The following is a 22,900-nucleotide window of genomic DNA, read 5'->3' as shown; positions in this document are numbered from 1 at the left end:
TCTTCTGACCTCATCAGGCATCGTCACCCCGTCGGGTCGGGCATCGTCACCTCATCAGGGACGGCATCGTCCCGCGTAAACGAACACGCCTCAGGACGGATCCTACATTCTCACTTCCTTCTCTACCGCGCCCGCGTAAAACGCATCAGGCCAACGGTCTTCTGACCTCGTCAGGCATCGCCATCCCGTCGGGCCGGGCATCGTCACCTCGTCAAGGACGGCATCGTCCCGCGTAAATGAACACGCCTCGGGACGGAACTTTTCCAACCAATCTTACATTCCCGTACCTTCGTTCCACACATTCCACACGTACCACACATACACCATGTCCACACTCAATCTCACGCCACACATACACAACACACACGGCCACACACACACAATCTCATATACACTTCACCAATACACGTCCTCGTCACACGAACACACCACACCGCCACACACACTTGGCACACGACTTCAATGCACGATCACACCGGCACACCACACGGTCACACACATGGCACACACGGCCACACTGCACTCAGGCCAAAATTCATTCCAAACCAGCCAACAACCACAACTCGTACGGACATTCAATTAAACCCATACAAGCCATGAAACTACCAATCAAACGCACAATTCAACCATAATCGTTTTATATCATCACAGCCCTATCCGAACCTCCTAAACCTCATATTTTCACTCCATAATTCAGTCCACGACAACCGAACAACCAGCCCTCATCTCAGCCCCAAAACAGCCACCTAAACTACCCGAACCAAGCCCTAAACATGTCTAACAATACCCGAGGTCCTAAGGAAGGTTTGGGGGAGTCACTTACCCTAGAAAGGAGTGACAAACGGGCTGATTGGGTGGCTGGAACGGCCGGATCAGTAGCGCAGAAAGCAAGAATAAAGAACAAAGACCTGCGGCCAAGCGGCGAAGGTTGCACCACCGTGGACGGGTGGCTGGCGGGCCAGCGATCGGGCGGCTGAGGGTGGCGATCTAATCGTATAGGGCAGGGGAGGACGGCCAGGGGTGGCCCGGTGGGTGGTTGAGCTGAACGGACAGGCGAGACAGAGAGAGAGAGGGAACGACGAGCGGTGAGGCGCGGCCGAAAGGGAGAAGCGGCGGCGCGGACGGCTGGCTGGCGGCGACCAGGCGGCGGCGAGCTGGTGGCCGGCCAAGGTGGCTCACACGCAAGGGAGAGGGAAGAGAGAGAGAGCCGGTTCGGTGGGGGGAGTGAGGAGAGAGAGAGAGAAAGAGAATTATTGAGGAGAGAGAGAGAGGAAATATATATTTATAATCTAACCCCAATAATTGCACTCCGGAAATTACCAAAATACCCCCTATCTACCCCTCCGATCCAACGGCCAAGAATTAATCTCATCCACATCCAACGGCCCACGATTGATCTTATCTAATAATGCAAGGGGCAAAAGAGTAATTGACCAAAAAGGGAGAGGGGCATTCTTGTCCTCTTATTTTCGGCCATACTGGGTAATTCTCAGTCCTCCGACTTAATCCAGTCCTCAAAATTCGTTCGCGATCCCAGGGGCAAAACGGTCATTTTTCCGGTCCCGAACCAAAATCCATTTTTTTTATAGAAATGGGTGGCCCCAAGGTTGGCCACACCAAAAACGCCTTCGGCCGCTAAAAATTGTCACTTTCAAAATTCTTGATTCTCGGGCCCGAATTCCAAGAAATGACTAGAATCGAACAATCGTGACTTTAGCTTATCTCTTGGTAACGGGTGGCTCATTGGGATTACGCGCTCTCGACCCGTGACCGACACTAAGTCAAATCACGTTTAAGTTTGCTCGAACCAAGGCGACCTCGATTGTCATATAACTGCGAGGGTCTGTCGCTAGTTCCCTTCGAACACGATCAATCAAATAGATCGCTCTCTGTTGGCCCAAAACATTCCCTCGTCAATTCTTATGGTCGAAGGTCGAACCAAGGTCGAGTTCTTTGGTCGTGCGAACTCAATCCCGTAATGGCCTTACCCCTAAGGTTAGCATCCCAAGAATGCGCGGTTCCGGGTGAGATCTCACTATAAGTGCATTAGCCAAATATTCATTCCATAAATCCCGGGAAAAGGATCGAAAATTCAGAATGTTACAATTGTGCACCTGACAAGGTTCGACTGGCATAGTAAATGGTTTGAAAAATTCCATTCTTCCTCTGTTCCAAAACAGCTCCCACTGTAGAATCGCTAGCATCATACATTAGCTCAAAAGGTAAATCCCATTCTAGTGCTGTCATAATTGGTGCTGATATTAACTTCTCCTTTAAAGTGTTAAAAGCCTGCACGCATTCATCAGTAAAATTAAATAGTGCATCTTTTACCAAAAGATTAGATAGTGGTTTAGCAATCTTAGAAAAATCTTTTATAAACCGCTTGTAGAATCCTGCATGCCCCAAAAATCCTTTGACAAGTTTCGCAGATGTTGGTGGAGGCAAATTTGCAATAACCTCCACTTTGGCTCGATCGACTTCTATTCCATTTCTAGAAATCTTATGCCCGAGCACTATTCCTTCCTGTACCATAAAATGACACTTCTCCTAATTTAAAACAAAGTTAGTCTCCTCACATCTTTGTAAGACCAAAGCCAAATTATTTAAACAAGAGTCAAATGATGAGCCAAAAACGGAAAAATCATCCATAAAAATCTCAATATATTTTTCAACCATGTCAAAAAAAATAGCCACCATGCATCTCTGAAAAGTAGCTGGTGCATTACAAAGACCAAAGGGCATTCTTCTTAAAGCAAAAGTACCATAGGGACAAGTGAAAGTTATTTTTTCTTGATCTTCTGGTGCAATAGGAATCTGATTATACCCTGAATATCCATCAAGAAAGCAATAAAACTCATGTCCTGCAAGTCTTTCCAACATCTGATCAATAAATGGTAAAGGAAAATGATCTTTTCTAGTGGCATCATTCAATTTTCTGTAATCCATGCACACACGCCATCCAGTAACTGTCCTAGTAGGAATCAATTCATTATTGTCATTTTTCTGAATAGTCATACCTCCTTTCTTTGGCACAACTTGCACAGGACTTACCCAGGAACTATCGGAGATAGGACAGATGATCCCTGCATCAAGTAACTTAATTACCTCAGCTTTCACCACTTCTTGCATTTTCGGGTTCAAACGCCTCTGAGGTTAGATAGTGGGTTTATGTTGTTCCTCCATCAAAATTTTGTGCATGCAAATTGAAGGACTAATTCCCTTGATGCCAGCTATTTTCCATCCAATTGCACCTTTATGTTCTTTCAATACTCCGAGCAGTTTCTCCTCCATCAGATCTGTCAAAGAAGAAGATATAATTACTGGTAAAGAAGAAATTCCATCTAAATAAGCATATTTCAAATGAGAAGGTAAGGGTTTGAGTTCAAAAATAGGAGGCTCTTCAATTGATGGCTTAAGCTTCGTTGTGTGTTGTCCCGACTCCTCAAATTTTGTTGCCTTATGCCTTGAATATGTTGGATTTGCCTCCATAAAATTTGCGTACTCCATTATCTCCTCATTCTCAATTTCTCTGTCTTTTGGTTGAACCAAACATGCTTCAAGTGGATCTTTAAAAATATTTTCTTGAAAAACATTATTCACCAACTTGTCAACTGTCTCAACTCTAAAACAAGAATTATCATCAGAGGGATATTTCATTGCTTTAAAAACATTGAAAGAAACAAGATCATCTTGAACTCTAAGAATCAACTTCCCCTGTTGTACATCAATAAGAGCTCTTCCTGTTGCTAGAAAAGGACGACCTAAGATAAGTGGTACCTCAAAATCTTCCTCCATGTCAAGAACTATGAAATCTACAGGAAAAATAAGCTTGTCAACTTTTACCAATACATCTTCCACAATACCTCTCGGATATTTAATTGATCGATCAGCTAGTTGAAGCGACACTGTGGTTGCTTTTACTTCACCCGATCCTAATTTCCTGAAAACAGAGAAAGGCATCAAATTAATACTTGCACCTAAATCACACAATGCCTTTTCAAAGTAAGAATCTCTAATAGTGCAAGGAATTGTAAAACTCCCTGGATTTTTTAACTTCGGAGGTAATTTATTTTGTAGGATGGCCAAACATTCCTCATTCAACTTCACAGTTTCGTAATCCTCTAGCTTTCTTTTGTTTGCCAAAATCTCCTTCAAAAATTTTGCTAGCTAGGCATTTGCGCTAAAGCATCTGCAAAAGGAATATTAATGTGCAATTTTTTAAAAACATCAAGAAATTTAGAAAATTGCTTATCTATTTTGTGCTGCTGGAGTCACTGAGGGAATGGAACTGGCGGCACGTATGGCTTGGGATTATCTGGAAAAAGTTTGCTCTTGCCTATCTCCTTTGGTTGTTTCTTGACCTCTTCTTCTTTGTCTCTGGAAATCTCTTGTTTGGTATCTTCTTCACCCACTTGTTTACCACTTCTCAGGGTTATAGCTTTTACATTTTCAATTGGATTTTTCTCTGTGTTGCTAGGCAAAGAACCCTGTTGTCTCCCAGACATCATGTTTGCTAACTGCCCCACTTGCATCTCCAGATTTCTGATTGAAGCCTCTTGGTTCTGAAATCTCACATCTGTGCTCTTGATGAAGTCCTGAGTAGTGTTGGCAAGTTTTGTCACTATATCTTCTAGACCGGACTTTGTCTCTTCTGGTTGTTTGAATCCCGGTGGCAGTCTCATCACATTTTGATTATTCCATGAAAAATTTGGATGATTACGCCATCCCGAATTGTACGTGTTGGAGTAGGGATTGTTCTGTGATCTGTTAAAATTCCCAACAAAGTTAGCATTTTCATTAGATTGAGCAAAAGTGTTACCTACCTGACATTCTGTGCTAACATGTCCTCCACCACAAAATTCGCATGTCATATTCTGAATTTTCATGCTTGAAACACCATATTATCTATCTTTTTTTTGAATACTTCAATTTGCGCAGCAATTGCCGTGAAAGCATCCACCTCACGAACTCCACTAGCTTTTCGCACTGGTATCCTCTCAGTAGGCCACTGATAACTATTGGATGCCATCTCCTCTAATAAGTTGTAGGCTTCTTCTGGTGTTTTATTATTCAGAGTCCCCCCTGCAGCTGCATCAATCATAGAACAGAGATTTATACTACACTCATTATAAAAAGTTTGTACCTGCATCCATACGGGTAATCCATGATGTGGGCATCTCCTAAGAAACTCCTTGAATCTTTCCCATGCTTCATACAATGATTCATTATCCATCTGCATAAAATTAGTAATATCGTTACGCATTTTTGCAGATTTTACAGGTGGAAAGAACTTACCAAGAAATTTTTGGGCCATATCATTCCATGTAGTGATCGATCCTGCAGGAAGAAAAGAGAGCCAACCTTTAGCTTTGTCTCTAAGAGAGAATGGAAATAATCTCAATCTAATAGCATCATCTGAAACTCCATTATATTTAATTGTGTCACAGATTTCAAGAAAAGCATCAATGTGAGCGTTTGGATCATCGCTTGGCAGCCCACTAAATTGCACTGATTGTTGAAGCATCTGAATCAGTGATGGCTTGATCTCAAAGTTGTTTGCTTGAATTGCAGGTCTCCTGATACTTGATGTGGTGCCCTCAACTGTTGGCGCATCATAATCTTTCAAGAGTCTACGTTGATTTCTACCATCATCAACTCCCTCCATCTTTTTAATGTGATTTCTCTGTTCTCTCAGTCGCCTTTTAAATGTGCGTTCGATTTCTGGATCAAACTCAGTAAGTTTTCCTTATTGGCTACGTGTCATGTACCAATGTATACTCTGAAAAAAAAATAAGATAAAGGCTAGATTAAACTTAGAATTATCCGATATCAATATTAATTGGTATTAAATAAACAATCCCCGGCAACGGCGCTAAAAACCTGTTCGTAAAATTCTGCACGTGTCAACGAACATGTTGAACAAGTAATACAATGATGAGAAGAGTATCATCCCACAGAGATTGATGATAATAAACCAATTAAATATTAAAAATAGACTAATTCTAAAATTTATCTAACAGATCAAAATATAATTGAGAACAAATAAAAATTGACAATTTTTAAAAATGAAATTTTATAAACTAAAGGCAGATAATCAATCAGGTAAAATATGTTAGAGCATCCGATTTCACCATAACCACTAGATATGAATTTCAGATCATTATGCATACAAGAACAATATCAAACATGTGATAGAGGAATTTCCTAGTCTATTTACTATCCTATCTCTAGGTATAGCAAACCTACTCAGTTTATCAATTCACTATATTTCTATGTGAATTTAAATAAACATAAGCGCATTAAAATCTGTGAATATTCCCGATTTACAATGAATCTTTTGGACCACCTTATCACCGAAAGCTACACAAATAACATGGTATATTTCTATCCACATTTAATTCATGGTTATATATTATAAGGAGCAATTGCATATTATCACTTCTTAGTCTCAAACATGCACATCAGATCATTCAAGTGGTGGCTAGTCACCTAAACGCATTAAGCACAATAATATATAACTCACATGAATGAAATTACTTGCAAAGCATAAAAAGTATGAAATTCATATCATCATGGTTAGGCTACATCGTAGCTCTAACAAAGAAAATTAGAACATAATAGAAAAAGAAACGAAAATAGAAATTAAACCAAACATCTTGAATCAAAGAACAAGAATTCTGTCACCACTTTTGTCTTCTCTTCAAAATACTTGAAAAACTCTTGGAACACTGAAAACAAAAACGATCTAAAGGAAAAAAAACTCCATGTTCCCCCAAGTTATCCTATTTATATGATAACATCCAAAGCTCCTCTCACAAGGCAATTGCTTCTTTTTCGTATAAAATTAGGGAATAAATCGCAGAATTCCCAATGTGATATCCATCTTCTAACTCTTCTCTGGGTCGCATATTCCTTTCCTTCTTTTTGCCATATTTTCTTTATTTTCTCCATATCTCAATATTCTGCATAAATAAGGAAAAATTAAGTAAATAAAAGGAAATCCAAATATATTCTAACAAATATTGTATTATTTATTGCCTAGAGTAGATAAAATAACTCTATTTTTATAGAGTTATCATCCACGAAGGCTGGGCTTGAGACCCCAGTGCTCATGCCCGGATCTCTAACACCTGGGCTCAGGTTCATTGAGGCCGAGTTTAGGTCCACAATGCCCAAGCCCGAGATCGAGTTCATCAAGGCCGGGATCGTGACCCAGTGTTAGTTTGGATCCCCGGCGCCTGAACCCGTGTCAAACTAGGCTGCGCCCATGTCCATTGAGGCCGGACCTTGGTCCCTAGCACTCGTGCCCATGTCCATCGAGGTCGAGCCCGGGACCACAATGCTCGTGCCCGGGACCCTGGCGCATGGGCCCAAGACGGCGTCCCTGCTCGGGTCCTTGGCACTTAGGCCCCGAGTCCCGAGTCCATCGAGGCTGGGTTTGGGACGCTAGCGCCCACCTAGGTCAATCAAGGCCAAGCTTGAGACCCCGGTGCCCGCGCCTGTGTCCATTAAGGTTGGGCCCGAGACCTCAATACTCGAGCCCAGGTCCCCGACACTCATGCTCGGGTCCATCGAGGCTAGGATAGGAACCCTGGAACCCGAGTCCATTTAGGTCGAACCCGAGTCCATTTAGGTCAAACCCGAGAGCTTGGTGCTTGTACCCGGTTCCCCAACAACCTATGCACAAATCACTAGCTCCCGAATAATATGCTTACCAAAATGATGGACAATATTTTCCAATTTAATTTCAGGTTGCAGTCAAATACCGGAAAATGTTATCATTTTCCTGAAAAATAGTAAAAAATATTTTCTGAAGATGTTACATTTTTCGTAAAACAAATAGAGCCTTAGTGTAATTTAAGCTTGAAATCGAAATCGAAAGTTTCGAATCTACAGTGATTATCTTCTCTGCGGGGGTCAAAATATACAGACGACAATATTATATAATGTCACTTGTATCCTTATAGCTAAAGAGGAATTTCTTTCATACTTTACACATCCAAACCGACAATAATAATAGTCACTTTGGTGGGTAAGGTAACTAAGTTACTTTTACTACGTACTAGAGCATACGCACTAGTGAGTTGCTACGTGAGAGGTATGATAATGCAAGGGAAGGGTTTTAGTAGAAATAATTACACACTACCAAAAAAATTATCTACTCAAATGCATAGAATTATCATAGAATCATGGGGATATTTTAGAAAATTTGAGAGTAGATACCATTTAAAAAAAGTAAAAAAAAAAGTTCTCTTTATTAATAGTATAAACACATTAAGAATCAGTATAGACTTAGGGCGTGAATGAAAACTAAACTCTTCTTCGACCCAATTTCTAGCCAGAAATAGATTTTGCTACTTCTATTCTTTTGACGAGTTTCTACGTAAAAAGTAGCATTTGATAACGACACAAAATTTATGTTCCTAGAATAGAAATTCGTTTGATAGGTTATTCTTAAATTTTTATTCTTGGTGGCCGACTGACGGGCGGGGGTGGGCGGCAGTGGGGGGCGGGCGGCAGTGGGCAGTGGGCGACGGTGGTTGGCGGAGGGCAGTGAGGGCGAGCGATAAGAAGAGTTGTTATTTTTTGTTTTTGTTCTAGAAATAGAAAGTAAAAAAAAACTATTTCTCATTTCTGTTCCAAACCTATTTCTCGGCTAAAAATTTTCTTGGAAATAAAAAAATAAAATTGCGTTGCCAAGCAAATTTATGTTCTAAACCTGTTCACAGGAATAAAAAAAAATAGAAAAACAAAAAAACATAATGGTTATCATTCGCGCCCTTAGATAATGAAAGTTATTTCTTTTTATCATGTTTTTATAGCCTCTTGTATATAGGGAAAATTACAACAAAATATAATTTAGTGTCGAATTAGATTTCACAAGATTTTTTTTTAAAAGTTCTTCTTTTTCTCGGCAAAATTGGTAAGCTCTTGTCGAAATTTGACTCATTTATTATGTAGAAGTATCTTTTACTATAACCTTTAATTCTATATAGATGTGCATTTTAAAAAACATCCTCCAAATTGAGAAATCATGACCAAATCTTTTTTTCCCATTTTGATTTTATGTTTTCCCCTTATCCAAATGTGGATGGCATCCTTTTGACTCGATCATGAACTTATTTGGCGCCTGAAAGCGATCTAAACCATACAAGGGTTTCCAATGGTTACTCAAACCACTAAACTTTCAAGTCAAAATTAAATATAATTATCAAACAAAATTAATCTTATTGAATGTCGGATGTTTAGGCACTAAAATGAAATTGGCAGACAAAAGTAACTCATTCACGTAATCTAGTAAGTGGGGTTTCAATTAATTTTAGTCAATTAAGTCAAAACTTATTAGTTTTGCCAAGTGCACTTAATTTCATTAAAGTGTCGAACCGTTTAATTGTGAAAATTAAACATGCCGTAGGCCTGGGCTATTAAACCTCATCTAAATTAGAGGCGACAATTTTGACATGACATGAGAACATGATCTGAACATAATACCAATACCAATTCACTCAAAGAAAACGCTAACCCGATACAACACAGTTTACCTCAAATTAGACATGCATGGATTCAAGTGTCATTTTAGCTTTAGATTAATACCATGAAAAATTTCAAATTGATACACTTGAGACAAATTTACCCCAAATTAATTATTTGACAACGGAAAACCCCAAGCTGGTATATATGTGACAAATTTACCCTTTGTTAATTTTCGTTAAATTTTACGGTTAAATTTTTCAGTTGGATGACATGTAGCAGTTGACGTGTGTACCAGTTGGGTTTTACCTTCATCTGTCACAGATGTAGCAGTTTGTGATTTTTCATGGTATTAATCCAATTTAATCAAAACTAACGGAGGACAAATTTATACAAGTATATCGGTTTGTGTTTTTTTGTATTAGAAAAATTAGTTTGGGGTAAATTTATCACAGGTGTACCGGTTTAGGGTTTTCGTGGTCAAAAAATTAATTTGGGATAAATTTGTCACATGTGTACTAATTTAAGGTTTTTCGTGGTATTAACTCTTCAATTTTTACTCATTTTTTCCATTTCAAGAAAATGCACTGTAATAATCACATTCGGGTACTCGGTGTTAACGCAATGAGCCAACACGAATCATCGCGATCGCCGCAATACCCGAAAAAAAAAAAGAAAGAAAGAGAAAAAAATGGAGGTGCAAAATTCAAATAGATAATTTACTAAGGTAAAAAAAGGCATAAACTAGCTAGAAGAGAAGAGGGAGGAGAAAAAAAACAAGGACGTCCGTCGTCTTAGGAGGGAAGCGTCACCTTCCAGCGATGATGGATGCGAATCTACGCCTGTGGCGCAACGTGGCCGGTCTTCGAAGTCCGTGGGCCCCACGTTTACCCGCTTCCCCCTATCTCGCACGCTCGCACGAAAAAGTCAACGGCTTCTCCTCCTCTTTCCGCACGTGTGACCCGGTCGATCCTTCCCTGTCGCGTGGTCAAAATGCCTCTCGCTCTAATTACTACAATGCTGAATTTCCGAATATAAATCTGTAAATAAATAATTTTAAATGGTAATATCGTAGGAACAGAGAGTATAATTGTATCTTAGTACGAACGCATAAATTGTCATGTGATGACTGGTCCATTCATCAACTTAAATATTTATTGCTCAATTAAGTACTAATTACTTGACAACTTATTATCGTTACGAGATTGAGGTATTTATTAAAAAGAGCAAGGGCTTCTTTTTTTTTTTTGGCATATTTTATTCTGGTGCTCTCATAGTAAAATGTCAAACATAACGGAGTAACGGGGGTTTGTCCAGTTAAACAAAACGTCGTAGTAATTATTATAACCGTAACGGGTATTACATTACAGCCTTAGCTATTCTTACGAAATAAATTGCCGTGAATGGTATTAACTCTTTTATGTATAAATTGGACAAAACATGCACTAAATACGATTGTCAATTTGCCATGCGGGGGTTTAAGAGCGCTTAAGAATTTATCCTAGTTAGTTTTGAGCTTATTAATTTTTTTTATATTGGTCATAATCCATAATATTACAACATTGTTCGTGAAAGTGATTATCGAGCAATTGATTAATGATAACTCTCTCGAGTTTTGTAGTCTCTTCATGTGACAATACGTTGACCTGTTTACAAAACCGACAACACTTTTATATGTAACGGCAACAGTGTACGATACTTCATTTAATCCATTTGGTAGGCATACGTTAACTACAAAAAAAAAAAAACTGTATCTCCCCTCAAACTTGCATTTTGCTATAGTCATTAGCCTTTAACTTTTATTAATTAATTTCGTTAGCATTTGCCATGAATATGACTCGGGGTGGTATTGAAAGTGCAATTTCTACTTATGGCTTGTACTATATATCCTTTCTCTATAAGTTTAATTAAATAGTAGATATATCACCAAAAAGGAAAAATTGCCAACATTCACCTAGAACTTACCAGATTAATATATTCAATTAGGAACGACCTGTATAATATCGCAAAAGGAAAGATTATAAAATTAAAGAACTAATTTAAGAAAACTTTCTCCAATGTGGCTTTAAGTAAGAAAATATGCTATATCTCTCATCCGTTCAAAGTGACTTTTAATTGCATAATGTGGCACATTTACATTTTAAATATTATACTTACTGATTTAGTGTAACTACTTAAGAAAAAAAATTAAAATTAGAACAATTTGAAAAAATAGTGAAAGTACATAGATGAAAAGTAGAAGTTTTCTTGATTTTCTTTTTTTTTTAATAAAAATGTAACGAGCATTTTATAATTTAGCTGTCGAAATGACTTAAATAATAAATTTGGGTTAGTGAGAGAATTTTTGCCGTTTTCTGTATTCAATTTATTGCCTATTTCAACTTAGAACAAAAAGGAATTTCAATAAAAGAATAAAGAAGAAATTGCACTTTACTTCCCAAAAGTCACACTAATTACACATGCCAATTAAAAAATTGACTAGCTTTTCTTTTTTTATAAGTAAAAGGGTGAAAAAGAGTGATTGACCCAAGCAACCCCTCCGGGCATTACCATGAAGTTTGTGCCGAATCCATCATCACAGCCCCACCGAAATGCTAACGGTTAGGATTCTCTCCACACGAGGTACGCTGAGGCTAGATGACGTAACATGAGTTGTTCAGAGATTCACTCAAAATGTGGAATCGAATTTGTGATCTCATGGAAGACTAGTGACCCGTTTACCATTAAGTCAACCATCTCAGTGGCGAAAAAGTTAACTAACTTAAACGATTGAAACAAAATGCAAGTTAAGGAGGTAAAAATATATATTGATTCATTGTCTATATACCATGTCTGACTTTAAAAAATTCAAGGAGATAAAAGTAAACTATTTATGTCATTGAATATAACATAAAATATGTTTAACTATTTAAATTTCCGAAATTATTCAACATATTCCAAAATAAATTTCTTTATGAGATTACGCTGAATGATACTCAATAATTGCCGGATTGCTTCCTAAAAGGTGAAGATTTTTGTGCTGACCGGGAGATTCGGAAGGTTGTGCCTCTATATGCTTTGTTCATCGAGGTGAATTCGATTCATACAAAGATTGTTTGGTTGTCTTTATCGACACTAGTCTTGAAAGCACACACAGGTTATGTGTGACGAAAAAGAATAAAACAATTTTAAATGTTTTGATAAGTATATACGGTACTTGAAACATTTCATCTAACTTTGAAAAATTGATTTAAATCGTTGTAGAATTTTGACATACTTAGATTAAGAATGTTTGAGGAGTTTAAGAAATCACTATGTAAGAATCCCAAGTACTTGTAAAGGAAGAATTTTCTCCACAATTCACTATTCTATCTATTTTATAGTGAATTATTTTTTAAGGATTTGTAAGGAATTTTTTTAAGGATTTTTAGGCTGAAAAATATCCTGACCATTTTATAAAACCATTATCTTGTTAATCATTATTTTTTATATTTAGTATATTTTCTTGATTTAGTAGACTAAAATGAGTATAATGTTAGTGATTTGCCTTTTCTTGTGCCTTATAAATCACTTATTGGAACTAGGACAAAGAAGTAACTTCATAAATATTTAATGAGAGATTACATTGTATCTCTGCACGACATATGCACGTGTTAATTGGACGAATGGTCGTAATAAAATGCAAGTTCAAGAAGTAAAATATCTACTTTTTAAATTTAAATTTAATACGTATCGCTTCCAAAGTTCAAGGCGATAAGAATGAATTTTTCAGCAAAATGAGATTGCGGTTGTAAATACCAAATAATTGTCCGTTCGCTTCATTTAAGAAGTACGTAGACAATATTTAACCATTCATGCGTCTTATTTTGAATAAAAAAGGAATTTGTCTTGTAATTTCATAGGAGTTTAATAAATCACATTGTAAGAAACTCGAGTGCTTTTAGAGTAAATTCTATTTTTTTCAGTAGGGAATAATAGAACAAAAAAAAAACTTATTGTATCAATGACTAGTATGGGCTTTTAAGGAACTTTTCGTGTACGAAATATATTTCAAGCGCGGTTTATATAGATCAAACAAGGTCATCGATACTGAAAGTCAATTATTTCATTTCCCACACAAGAAAGGTCGAGATATAAGATTACCATGCTTGGAAGTGAGGATCTAATTTAAACATTGATGATGTTTCCATATTTCATTCCGACTAAACTGGAAACGCAACATCAACACCGTACAAACCCTGGATCGGCAAAATCAAAATTCAACAGCACCTTTTAAGGATTTCGAGTGAATTTAATTAAACCAAAATATCTCGAACTTAGTAACCCAAAAGAGGGCAAAAAGAAAAACGAAAAAAACGAAAAAAAAAAGTGTTAATACCACGAAAAACCCCAAACAAGTATACTCGTGTCAAATTTACCCTCCGTTAGTTTCTATTAAATTTTACTGTCAAATCGCTTTGTTAAATGACACGCGGCAACTGACGGATATACCAGCTTTGGGTTTTGCCATCCGTTTGTCACGGATGTACCGGTTTGCGATTTTTTATGGTATTAATCCAATTTAACGAAAATTAACGGAGGGTAAATTTGTCACAAATATATCAGTTTAGGATTTTTGATCGTCAAAAAATTAGTTTGATGTAAATTTGTCACAAATATACCAGTTTGAGATTTTTCGTGATGGTAACCCTAGAAAACGAAACAAGAAAAAATCAACCGTACTCCAAACATGGCAACAACAACTTTCTTCGTACCCTTTCGGGGGAGAAACAGAATGAAAAACGAAATCCATAATTTCCTAAAAAACCCACCTTTGCTTCGTTTTTCCCTTTTCCAAAATTTCCTCTTTTTGCTCGTTCCGACCAAAAAAAAAAAAAACAAAATCCTTCTCTTGCAGTTTTTTTTTTACTTTTCTTTTGGGGGGGACGAGGGGATGACGGGGCGCGTGGTGGGGACCTCCACGCGCTGCTTCAGAAACGTCGTCTCCTTCCGGCGTCTTCTCTCTCCTCCCTTCCTGCGGCAGCATCCATCCATCCTTAATAGCCAACGGCTCAAACCTCCCTCCTGCGTCCATGCAAAAAACACACACACACCAAACACAACACAACGCCATCTCTCTCTCTCTCTCTCTCTCTCTCCCCACGTTTCTCACCAATCTCTCTCTAACTCTCTCAGTCTCCCTCTCATTCAATACCATTCATTCAATCAGCCTCCTCCCCCTCTCCCTCCCTGAAACCGACGCCGAAGCCGAAACCGAAACGCCGTCGCTCCGATTTGCCGGATTTGGGATCGACCGACCGGACGACCGGCCTCCCCCGTCGAATTGGGCTCTCTCTCTACGATCGGACGGGCAGGGGACGAATGGCGGTTCCAGCGACGGTCGCCGCGCCGGCGTCGCTCTACGTCGGGGACCTCCACCCGGACGTCTCCGACGGGCTCCTCTTCGAGGCCTTCACCGAGTTCAAGAGCCTCACGTCCGTCCGCGTCTGCAGGGACTCGTCCTCCGGCAGGTCCCTCTGCTACGGATACGTCAACTTCATCTCCACCGTCGATGGTAAGAGTTCCGATGTCCCCGTTCGATTCGATCCGCGCCACGCTCCCCCCCGGGGGGAATTCGTTCTCCGCTTTCTTATGTGTTTTCGGTAATCCTGGCAATGCGAGGAATTTTAACGAGAAAAAAGGCGAGCAAATTCTCTCTGGCTGATTGATTACAATGGTCATCTTTCTGTCAGTGCAATTGGATTTTTTTCATACACATACATATTTTTTTTTATGATAAACCAAAGATGATCACTGCACTTGGCTGTTGAGATAAGAGTGTCGTGGTCGGATAAAGTTTCTGCCGTTTCTGATTTGCCAGAACATGTTGTTTTGTTTGTCTGGTTCAGTGTGAATTCGACAGGACAATGTTGGATTTGCATTCTTAGTTTAGTCGGCCTTTGTTGTTTGTTCTTATTATATATTAATATCTTTCATTTGCCGGGATTTCGATCGGTATTGATGTATTTTTGTTGAGAGCGATCTCGCCATGTATGCAGAACAATGCCTAGAAAAGGAGCTGATGGGCTTGGTGGGGTTGTGATGTTTATCTAAATATATATACACACGCCCACATGTTTTGCAAGGTTCTTATATTTGAAAGTAATAGGATGTTGCAGGAGTTTCTATTAAGCACCAATGAAATGTATATATCTGAAATTATAGTTATGTGAGTGTATGTAAGCGTGGCATATCTGAGGCAAAGTTCTGTATTTTTCACTGAGAAACCGCCGGGAGAGTTGAAGGCATTGATTGATCTTTAAACATTCAGAGTTATAATGTAGTCATCAAGCTCTACTGCTACATACTGTTTTCCCTAATCAGTTTCTTTTTGAAGTAACATCTGCACAGATCATGAAGTTATAAACCTCCATTCCTAAAAGTTTGCCTTCTTGTTTCCCTCTTTTGGTGGTTGATTAAAAGAAAAAAACTGGAAGGAGTTGATAATAAAAAATTTAGAATATTTGTGAGGAAGAATTGGATTTGTTATAAGCTGTACGGATTGTTTCAGCCAAATAAGTTTATACAGCATTCATCAGAATGTTATCTCCTTCTATTGGTCCTTCGATATCCTGCACCCTATGCTAAACCAAACGCAATATCCAACTCTCGTTCTCCTCCTCCTGCTCGTGGATACTATGGGAGAAGAAATGCCCATGTTCACCAACTAATCTATCGTAATTAGTTTGTCTCACTGCTACATTTTATTTGATGAACCTAACTGAAGAAGTGTTCTATACGTTTGTTACTTCTGATGTGCTGCTTGTGGTCATCTTATTAATAGTGCTGTGAAAGTACCAGTATTGTTACAATTTTTCGATAATAATCGTGCTCTCATTTGACAGCAACACGTGCTATTGAGACCAAGAACCACGCTTTACTGCATGGGAAAGTTATAAGGGTTGCCTGGTCATGTCGCGATCCTGATGCAAGGAAAAATGGAAAAGCAAATGTATTTGTAAAGGTACGTGCTTTCAATTTCTGTTTGTAGAATCTTATGTGTACTTATCATGTGTGTACATCGAATAGATGTTTTTCTAATGACTTGGCATATTTATGGTCAGAACTTAGCTGATTCGGTTGACAATGTTGGACTGGAAGATATGTTTAAGAAGTTTGGCGATATCTTGTCTTGCAAAGTAGCCATGTCTGATGATGGGAAGAGTAGAGGGCATGGCTTTGTGCAATTTGATAGCGAGGAATCTGCAAATGCTGCTATAGAAAATCTAAATGGCTCGGATGTAGGTGGCAAGAAGATGTATGTAGTTCCTCTCTTCATTCGTTTGGCAGTTGATTACGATTTTTCATTTTGGTGGAAGCTGGCATTATTTGAAGCTGATCCGTCTCTTGTTTCTCAACTGGTATTGGTAATTCTGTTGCACAGCTATGTGGCGAAATTTGTTAGGAAGGGTGATCGTGGTCTGCTGACTGCTGATGCTAAATATACAAATCTGTATGTGAAGAATCTTGATCCAGAGGTCACAGAAGAGGTTTTGCAGGAGAAATTTTCTGAGTTTGGAAAAGTCACCAGTTGGGTCATTGCAAAGAATGATGATGGAACCTCAAGAGGTTTTGGATTCGTGAATTTTGAAAACCCAGACGATGCAAAAAAAGCTACAGAGACTCTGAATGGAACACAGCTTGGTAAGCTACAGTGCTCAAAGAAGCTTAGTAGAGGATTATGCACAATCCGCCTTTCTAAATTATATGCTCTCATACAAAACAGGCTCGAAAGTTCTGTATGTAGCCAGGGCGCAGAAAAGGTCTGAACGCAATGAGATACTACGTCGACAGTTTGAGGAGAGACGCAAAGAGCGAATTCTCAAGTACAAGGTAGAATTTGTTGCAGTTGCTTTTTCTTTAGCTTCGCTAGTACGTCGTCATTTTTCATTTACTTATGATTGTTTTTGCTTCATATTTTAGGATTCAAATGTCTATATCAAGAATATCGATGATGATGTCGCTGATGAGCAAATTCGAGAACATTTCAGTCAGTGTGGCACGATTATCTCTGCAAAAGTGATGCGAGATGACAAAGGATTAAGCAAGGGTTTTGGGTTTGTTTGCTTCTCCACTCCAGAGGAGGCCAATAAAGCTGTAAATAGTTTTTATGGTAAGTCTATTTTGTTTACTTAATGAGTGAAAAATTCGAATATACCATCCTTTTTCACGATCACTAATGAAGGATTCCACCTTATATTAGCAAGTTATATTTTGAGCTTGAAGAATTTTATTTTCCTCTTCATGTGACATGAATTGAGTGCATTATCGGAGACCATCTGGGGTCATAGTCCCAAATTAATAATTTTTTAAAACCAAGTTTGACGTCTTTATCCAGAATACCAGTCACTACAACATCTGCATCATGGCTAGACTCTACTGTATGCGGTTACAATCTAAATATGATTGAAACTCAAAAGTATGAAACAATAATGTAGTAGGAGGAAGATGTGTAGGCCAGTTGGTGGTTCTTCTGTTCAATGATAACAATTTAAACTTCCTGGGAAAACTGGGGAGGCGATTGTTGGTGTTCTTTTTGTTAGTTGTGATTTTGGAGCAATGCCATATAAAATATTAGGTTTGGACAGAATATTAACTTATATAAAAGATCCATTTCGAGAAGATGGATATGTATTACTTACCAATGTCATCTAGTTTTACCTTTTTTTCTCCCCATGGTTAAGCATGTTATCTCATTACTTCATCGTAAATGAATATTTTAATCAGAGATTACGCTCCTCTGTCCTTGAGTACTTTCGATTTTTCTTTTTAATTTTCTTGAAATAATGCTCATATAACAAAGTTTTGCCTCATTAGAAACCTAAGGGCACATCATTTTTAGTTTTAATTCTTTGTTAGGGACTTGGATCATCCAAGATAATTAATAGTTTGCATAATAACAAACTGTTCCTGTTGGTCTGGTTTATTTGCTTTATTCCATCTGAAGCTTGGAATTCTCTCTTCTTGGTTTGAAGGTTGCATGTTTCATGGAAAGCCACTATATGTGGCTATTGCTCAAAGGAAAGAGGAAAGGCAAGCACATCTGCAGATTCAGTATACGCATCAAATACCTGGACTAGCAGGAGCTTCAACCGCTGTTATTCCTGGTGGATATCCTCCATTTTACTACACAGCTCCTTCTAGTCTTATTTCTCAAGGAGCTTCGCGCCCGGGTTTGATGTATCAGCCAATAGGACTGAGGCCAGGCTGGAGGAGTCCTGGATTTCCTCACCCAGCTAGACCAGGCTTTCAACCTTCTTTTCCAGTTGTAAGAACAAGAGCCTTTTAGTGATGTTGCAAATGTTGTGTAGGGAATGTTGGGCAAAATATTTTCTTTCCTTTTTCACCGTTTAAATGATTTGTTTGAGCCAGCAAAAAAAACTGGAATTACTGTATGATTATGGCTTCTACTTTCCAGATTCCGAGCACTCCAAGAGAGAACAGAAACAACAGAGGAAGGATGAATGGTGGCATTGCTCAGTCTGCACCACACATTCCACCCTTGCAGCAGTCGACTCAATATGTAGCCACTGCAAAAGATTCAAACAATAATCAGGTGCTCTTTTTTAATGTCTAACAATATAATGTGGATGATTCGGTTTTGCTAATTTACAGTTCTCCATCTATCACATCACTTATATGAGATGAGATATTATTGAAACTGCCAAGAATTAGGTGCTATTTGAAATCATAGAGATTCAAAGAATTATTTTGCCAGAGATTTGGCTTGTGTCCATGTGAAGGTTTTTGATTGAATTACTTGGTACTTGAATTCGCATCCCTTGAATTGACTCATAGAGTTTAATGACTTATATTGCATATATAGATGAAGAGATTTTTAGAGACATCAACAGTCGGAGCCACAATTGTACCTTTAAAAAGTGTTTAAGAGACGATGTTCAAAGACTACATATTTGTAGACTTGTACTTGCTTCTCTGGTTGTTGTATGTGATACATATTGTAAATTTTGCATTCGTATGGACTGCAGCGCGGAAGGAATGCTAGATATGTGCCAAATGGTCACTCTCGCGAGACAAACAATGGAGCAGGGGTCACCTCTTCTGTTCCTGATTCTGCTGGATCTGGTCAACAAGGAACTGAAATGCTAAGTAGCATGCTTGCTGCTGCATCCCCCGAGCAGCAGAAACAGATACTTGGGGAGCGTCTGTACCCACTAGTCCAGAAACACAAGGTAAAAGTTTAATCAAGTAATAGCTCGACAGGTTTGCTTTGCCTGAAACAATTATGACTTCCAATTTACTATATGACCTCCGTTTTGCTGGAGGATGATGTGATGCATTCAGTTAATGACGATGATTCCACAGGAACCAAAACTTCAAATATGTTGCCCCGGTTGGCATGACTTATTCTCCGGTTTCCTCGTACATGTATCTGCTGTCCATTTAGAACTGAACTATGTCCACTTGAACATTACAGCGCCGGTAACTTATAGTGTTTTATGTCTACTTGCAGCCCGATCTTGTCGCGAAAATTACTGGGATGCTTTTGGAGATGGACAACTCAGAGCTGCTTCTGCTTCTGGAGTCTCCCGAGTCACTGGCTGCCAAAGTGGAAGAAGCTGGAGAGGTTCTCAAGCTCTCAAAAACCAAATCCTCCAGCCAGGACTCCTTACATCCCAGCTTTTTGTCCAACCAAGTCGCGGTCAGTTGAGGAAGGTGAGATCGCGTAGGACCGTCCTGTTTTTTCAAGTATAGAGGTAATGACGCGAGTAAAGCCCTGGAAGAGCGGCGGAATTTTGATATACACTATATTACCTATTAGGATTGGTTTGAGATATTTTCATATTTAGTCTTTTTAGTAGGCGTTTGTTTAAACCTATTGTTAAAGTTTGTTTGATTTGAGAATAACTATATATTTATTAGTACACTAAACATCATAGGTTGATAATTTTTTTTTGCCTTTGTTCATACATGCATAGTAGATGCGGTAACAAATGCTTATTTTCCTGAGCTTGTTTAGAGCATTGCAGAAGATTGTCTTATTTTCTTAACTAACATCTTGTTGTCAATTAGTTTTGTTTTTTTTCTTTGGTCGATAATCAGTTTTGTTAAGAGATTGTTAATTTCACATGTACATCTCCAACAAAGCCGGAGGATTTCCTTATTCTGGCTATCAAAAGCCAGTTGGGACTATTTCCACCCCCCTCTTTGACCGAAGACTCTCGTTTTATTGTTAATATTGACCACGATCTCCATTAATTTAGAAATTCAGTCAACTGTCAACTCAACTTTACCACTGCTCTCTTACCTCAACAGTAGAAATCCCATTATGTTATTGACAAGTCATGTTTAAATATTTTCGTGAACAATAAAATTATAAGCGATACGAGTAATTATTTTTAGGAAAATATTTTTTTAAATTATTTATTTTTCGCGATATAAACGCACCGTTGAACTTGAAGCGAAACTGAATTCTTGGCTTGAGCTAAGAGAGAGTTTTTTGACTGGTACAATGCTACTGTGAGTCTCTGATGAAAGCAAAAGAGAAATTAGAAGACACGAGAAAGCATGTTAAAGGGGATAATTGCACTAGTGCCATACTTTTTATACAGCGCTTACTTGAGTGCCATAATTCTTTTTTTTTTTTACTCATTTGAGTGGAACATCAATGTAAAATCAACCACTTAAGTGCCATTTCCAACAAATCATTTTACGTGGATTTTTTTCTTAATTTTCATTTCGACGTGAAATTTTTAAAATAAACCGAAGTCCAACATGAAGATTTTTGTCCAGCATGGCAAGAATTTAACAAACATGGTTGTTTCTTGCTGTTTCTTTAAAACCTTCCCTAATTAGACGACGCCGTTTTCAAACTCTCTCTTTCTCAAACGACACCGTTTTCATACTCTCTTTCTTCTAGTCACTTAAGTGGTCACTTTTAAAAAGTCGATGAACCAGTCGATGAACCCAAGTGTTCGCTCCTAAAAATTTATGGCATTAAAACGATCATTCGTGAAGTTATTGGAACTTCTGCTGTCTTTCAATCATAATCTCAAGCGACGTCGTTTGCCTTCTCGAGTGTTGACTTCAACTTTTCGACACACCACGTCTGACATGCCAAGTCAGATGATGTATTATAAATTAATGCATCGTCGGTTTTTCCAGCGAGGCAAATAGATGATGGCACTTAAGTGGTCGAATTTTCAAATTTATGATATTCAAGTGAGCGTAGTACGAAAGTTAAGATATTCTTAGTATACTTATCTTCAAGTTAAAGATTGACTGGATTTCTTAAATCAAGGGCATTATGTTGACATAACGATGAAAGGAGTGTAACAGCCCCACCCTATTTTAATTGTCCTTTTTCCATTTCATCATCTAATTCGGAGGTAATTTGGTAATTTCTATTTAAGGAGACAAAACCCACTTTTCCCTTTTAATTGTTACTACGAGTGTTCACGCAACTCGGTGATTGTGCGAGAGGAAGAAAATGCGCCATTCTGTCTTTTCTTGAACAAAATCAAGTAAGGGGGCATAGTTTATATATGAAAAAACAGCCTTAGAAATAGGTTAAATCTTCTCTAAACACACTAAACTAAGTCTCCCGTGAAAATAATTATTGCGGAGAAAATTAGAAACAAAATTATAATGGTATTCAAGCAAATTATTCGTGTTTAATAATCTTCATAGCCTCTCTAGATACATATCGTATTGAGAGAGATCTATGTTGGGAAATTCCCTTACGATGTTTTGAAGATGACAAAATAATCAAAGGTTACTAATGTTTTTAATTGTTGAGTAACCAACTGAAATGCACAAGCTGTAATGCATATGATGTTATAACAAGATCGTCTAAAGATGAGGAGTATACTATTCTATCGATGGTGAACAAGGCACTGGGCGTAGATGTGTCTACAAACAGGAGGTACCTTAGTAGAAGATGAATAAGCCTAGAACGGGGAATATGGGAAAACCCAAAGGTACCATGAATATGTGAATAAGCCTACACAAAGATATTGATTAAATATCAATCTTGTGGAATATCTATGCAGAAGATCTTCATTACGCCTGATCTTGATTGATTGTCAATTATCCAGAAGATAGGATTAGTTCCTAATATGATGACTCTATTCGTGGAAATTACAATATTACTGGAAGATATGATTGCATGGGCATAACAGCTAAATTGATCCTCTTGAAGATTTTCCAACGGCTAGTTTGGAGTACGCGGATTATATATGAAGATCAACCTACACCGAAGAAGATAGAACCCGTGAAATAGAGAAAGCTATATGCACTTATACTCTTATTGAGTTGATAAGCGAGAGTTCATTTATTGAAAGTGATTATCACTTATTGTAATCTAAGTGATGAGTGTACTAATGTCGTAATAGTGCTTGGGTGTATCTATTGGCTTTAAGATTACTAGTAGAATCTAGCTAGTACGTCA

The 22,900-nt window shown here is 38.2% G+C and overlaps 1 protein-coding gene and 1 non-coding gene across 2 annotated transcripts; both read left to right on the top strand.

Annotated features, from left to right (window-relative positions):
- The first annotated feature begins 5,159 nt into the window (after window positions 1-5,159).
- Window positions 5,160-5,266, top strand: LOC115675364 (small nucleolar RNA R71). The gene has a single exon (XR_004005036.1). It is a non-coding gene; the product is annotated as a small nucleolar RNA R71 (small nucleolar RNA).
- A 9,208-nt stretch (window positions 5,267-14,474) lies between these two features.
- On the top strand, window positions 14,475-20,418 carry LOC115675242 (polyadenylate-binding protein 7). The gene is made up of 10 exons (XM_030597837.2): window positions 14,475-15,004; window positions 16,335-16,453; window positions 16,554-16,747; window positions 16,874-17,133; window positions 17,216-17,322; window positions 17,413-17,602; window positions 18,465-18,757; window positions 18,908-19,045; window positions 19,479-19,682; window positions 19,964-20,418. The coding sequence occupies exons 1-10, from the start codon at window positions 14,812-14,814 to the stop codon at window positions 20,159-20,161; spliced, it is 1,896 nt and encodes a 631-aa protein (XP_030453697.1). The 5' UTR covers window positions 14,475-14,811; the 3' UTR covers window positions 20,162-20,418.
- Window positions 20,419-22,900: the final 2,482 nt, after the last annotated feature.

The sequence above is a fragment of the Syzygium oleosum genome, unplaced genomic scaffold, assembly GCF_021117445.2.
Source record: "Syzygium oleosum isolate NSW1041296 unplaced genomic scaffold, Sole_v2.1 Sole_v2.28, whole genome shotgun sequence".
NCBI classification, from domain to species: domain Eukaryota; kingdom Viridiplantae; phylum Streptophyta; class Magnoliopsida; order Myrtales; family Myrtaceae; genus Syzygium; species Syzygium oleosum.
This window is presented reverse-complemented; position numbering and strand designations above follow the sequence as displayed.

Bases quoted from the DNA above. Each gene is read 5' to 3' on its own strand.
- LOC115675242 (XM_030597837.2), top strand. From the start codon at position 14,812: ATGGCGGTTCCAGCGACGGTCGCCGCGCCGGCGTCGCTCTACGTCGGG. The intron at 15,005-16,334 runs GTAAGAGTTCCG...CTCATTTGACAG, and splicing joins CTTCATCTCCACCGTCGATG to CAACACGTGCTATTGAGACC. The intron at 17,323-17,412 runs GTAGAATTTGTT...TTCATATTTTAG, and splicing joins AGCGAATTCTCAAGTACAAG to GATTCAAATGTCTATATCAA.